Below are 3,331 nucleotides of genomic sequence, written 5' to 3' on the forward strand. Positions count from 1 at the left end.
GAAGTGATGCATGTAAAATGCATACATGAACTTTGGTGTTTTTTATAATATTTTCCACCAAATTTGCATTCTATCCAGACTTATTATGAACGTTTTTAATGATTTTTGAGATTTTCTAAGTAATCCCCATTTATTTGGTATCTAATTCTCGCAGGCAGAAAAGCCTCTTTTCGTTGTTTTTAATATTCCAGGAGCTACGGGGCTCAATGGACACGGTTCAGAAATTTTGTGGCGATTCCAAAAAAATCAAAATCAGCAGCAAAAGACCAGGAGGCCGGCCTGCAGGGCCCATGGTGCGTCCACCCCTGTTGGACGCGCCGTGAGGCCCACATGGCGCATCGGGCCTCCGTTTCGCGAGTTCTGCACATCCACAGATTTGTATTGACCTAACTCTGCATATAAAAATATCCTTTGATTTTATTTCGCGACATACGGCGGCGGAGTTACGAAACAAGGAAACACCAGCAGAGTTTCTCCTGATTGGAGGGGGAAACGCTGCCCGAATCGCCTCGGTGGTTTCCTCCCTCCTCTGGCGTTGTCGTATTGATCATTTACAGCAATATCTTCATCATCTATAGGGAAAACTCCATCTCCAAGCTTCAACTTTATCCACCTTACATCGTTGTATATCAGATCTTCGGCGTATCTTCTATTACCTTTTGCTTAATTGCTTGGGAACTTGTTATACCTTAGTGAAGTTATATTTTTTTTATTGTGTTGTATCCCTATATGTTGCTACCCTTTATGATGTTGCATCTATTTGTGTAGTTCCACTTGTTCCTGGGGGCATAGAATGAACATACTGTGATTTCTATATAACATACTATTGCAGTCAATTTTTGTTGCTATGAGGGTAACTTATGAATTCCGGCTATTTGTTACTTACCTTTATGGCTCGTAGGCATCACTTTTTTGTTAAGAAAGAGAGGTAAGTATGGGAGGTGACAGAAACCCAACACCAATTCAATGGACCAGCATCAAGAGGAATACCGGGGATCTAGAGTTTAATGCAATGGTTGGACTTTTGTCTTAATTATTTATCTTGTATTAACACTACACCTTAAATATGCTACACTCCGTCCTATGTTAATTTAGTTCTGTCATCTTACTCATCATTGTTGTGAAACATGATTGGTATTAGTAATCCATGTTAGTTGTCCCTGAGATCTTTTACATTTGACTAAACACACGTTCTCTCACATAGTCCTCTTGCAAGGGGAATGTGTTCTCTCTGAAAAGAGCATTACTTTATTGCAATTTATTTTACTCTTCTTCCATTTCCTGCAATCTACCTCCTCCGTTTCATAATTCTTGTCTCAAATTTGTCAAAAAATGAATGTATCTATTTCAAAAATGCTTCTAGATACATGTAACATTTCGACAAGAATTATGAAACGGAGCGAGTAGTATTTAGTTATCCAATCACAAGTATCTCATTTAACTGTAATTTATTTGCTTTGCATAAAAGACTGTATAAGTGGGTTATGGGAGATGATTTTTTCTATCCGGCCGAAAATTTATTATTTTTGTAAAAACAAATACTATATTTTAGTAATTGTTGCAACATTAATCACTTATGTATGTGATTTGCCCGCGTCCAGTTGTCCGAAAACACCGCACCGCTTCCGAATCCCATTAAAAATATGGAATAAGACACAGCATGACCATTATCCGATCCGGTTTCACCCTTATTTAGGGGTGATTGCGCTGATTGCTGTGTACAACGATACAACACGACTTTCACAAGTCAGATCATATCCGTGGCTTCCCATGAACTCGGACAACATGCTCATCCACGTTGCATTAGAATTTTAGCACGGCATCCACATGGAGATAGTAATATTGCAATTTCATTTCAGTATTAGTAGGATGGAGCACTTGACTAATTGAACAGCATAAGCTCAGTAAAGTTGGCTCGCTCGCAATCAGCGGCTGTCGCTGTAGTTGGGGCGCAACAGCAACACCGTCGCATTCGCATTTCAATGTCCACCCACCAAATCCCATGTTTTTTCAGTACAATTGATTCATCGTGGGAAAGAAGGAAACCGGGATCGATCTCATCCTAACTTGTCGGCCATACAACGGCCGCCATTAATTGACACTGATCGGACGGAAGCACAGATCCAATTAACTCACTCTTATTGCTAACAATCGAAACTAGGCATACATCGACAACATCAATAGCCGTAATTCCTGGCAGGCGGCAGCTAGTTGGTGAAGTTGTTGAGGCAGGCGTGGGGCTCGGCGGCCTTGGCGGCCGGCGTGGGCTCGACGGTCGGGGAGGGCGGGACGGGCGTGCAGAGCAGCTCCCGGGGCAGGTCCGGGATGCCCTTGAGGTAGAAGGTGTAGAAGATCTTGAAGGGGAAGACGATCTGGTGGAGCTTGACCTGGCCGTAGGCGCCCTCGAAGACGCCCGAGCCGCCGGTGACGGCGAGGTAGGACTCCTCGTAAGTGAGGTACGGCCCCTGCACGGTGATGTGGCCGTAGTCGCCGAAGTAGAGGCTGTAGATGGCCTCGTAGCGGTCGCCGTTGCGCTCCGGCACGTGCTGGATCAGGATGCAGATCCCCGCCGTGATCCCGATCCGCTTGTCCAGGCTCCCGTTGTACACCTGCAACACAATCACAAGCAACAAGCAAGCAACAGTTCAGCAAAATCGTTCTCGAAGAAAGGCATCATGCGGATGTGAAGAGCGACCGAGTCAAAGCAAGAGTTGAGACCTTGTTGGTGAAGGGGACGAGGTCGCCCAGCGCGTTCTCGCTCTGCTTGGCGCTCAGGCGGAGGTAGGCGGGGCTCTCGCGGTCGCGCTCGTTCAGCTCGTACACGTACAGCTCCTGCACCTTGGTCGGCCTCGCGTCCTTGGGCGCCGCCGGCTTCGGAGCGAACAGCGACGCCCGCACCGCGGCGCTGTTCTTCTTCCTGCCGCCGCTGACGCTCCTCAGCCTGCCGCCAAACCCGACCATGCTAGGGACCCCAACCCGCGCCGGTCTCGCGGAGCCAGAGGATGCGGCGGCCTTGGCGGAAACCGGGGAGGCGGGGGCGGCTGCCATGGTAGGTGGCGGCGAGAGCAGACGAGTTACTGGTCCTCTGCTTTCTTTCTCCTCGCTCTCGTCCCCCCCACGTTTTTGGTTTGATTTTTTCTGTTTGATGATGAGCTGGTTGCACGACGCTCCCTCTTTATGTAAGCAGGGCTAGTCGACTAGCCTGCTAATGCTTTGTGTTAGGTGGCGCCGTGCTCGTCCTCGACACCATTTGGGTCCTTGTTTTCACTTTTCAAAGCGCACCGTCCAAAATTCGCATGAGGAGAACATGGACATGGTGCCGGCCATCGTG

The 3,331-nt window shown here is 47.5% G+C and overlaps 1 protein-coding gene across 1 annotated transcript; it reads right to left on the reverse strand.

The window, feature by feature from the left end:
- Positions 1-1,878: 1,878 nt before the first annotated feature.
- Positions 1,879-3,161, reverse strand: LOC100829167 (allene oxide cyclase, chloroplastic). The gene is made up of 2 exons (XM_003562314.4): positions 2,719-3,161; positions 1,879-2,609 (listed from the first exon to the last, which is right to left on the reverse strand). Exons 1-2 carry the CDS (start codon positions 3,046-3,048, stop codon positions 2,208-2,210), a joined length of 732 nt encoding a protein of 243 aa, XP_003562362.1. The 5' UTR covers positions 3,049-3,161; the 3' UTR covers positions 1,879-2,207.
- Positions 3,162-3,331: the final 170 nt, after the last annotated feature.

This window comes from Brachypodium distachyon, chromosome 1 (genome assembly GCF_000005505.3).
Source record: "Brachypodium distachyon strain Bd21 chromosome 1, Brachypodium_distachyon_v3.0, whole genome shotgun sequence".
Lineage (NCBI taxonomy): Eukaryota > Viridiplantae > Streptophyta > Magnoliopsida > Poales > Poaceae > Brachypodium > Brachypodium distachyon.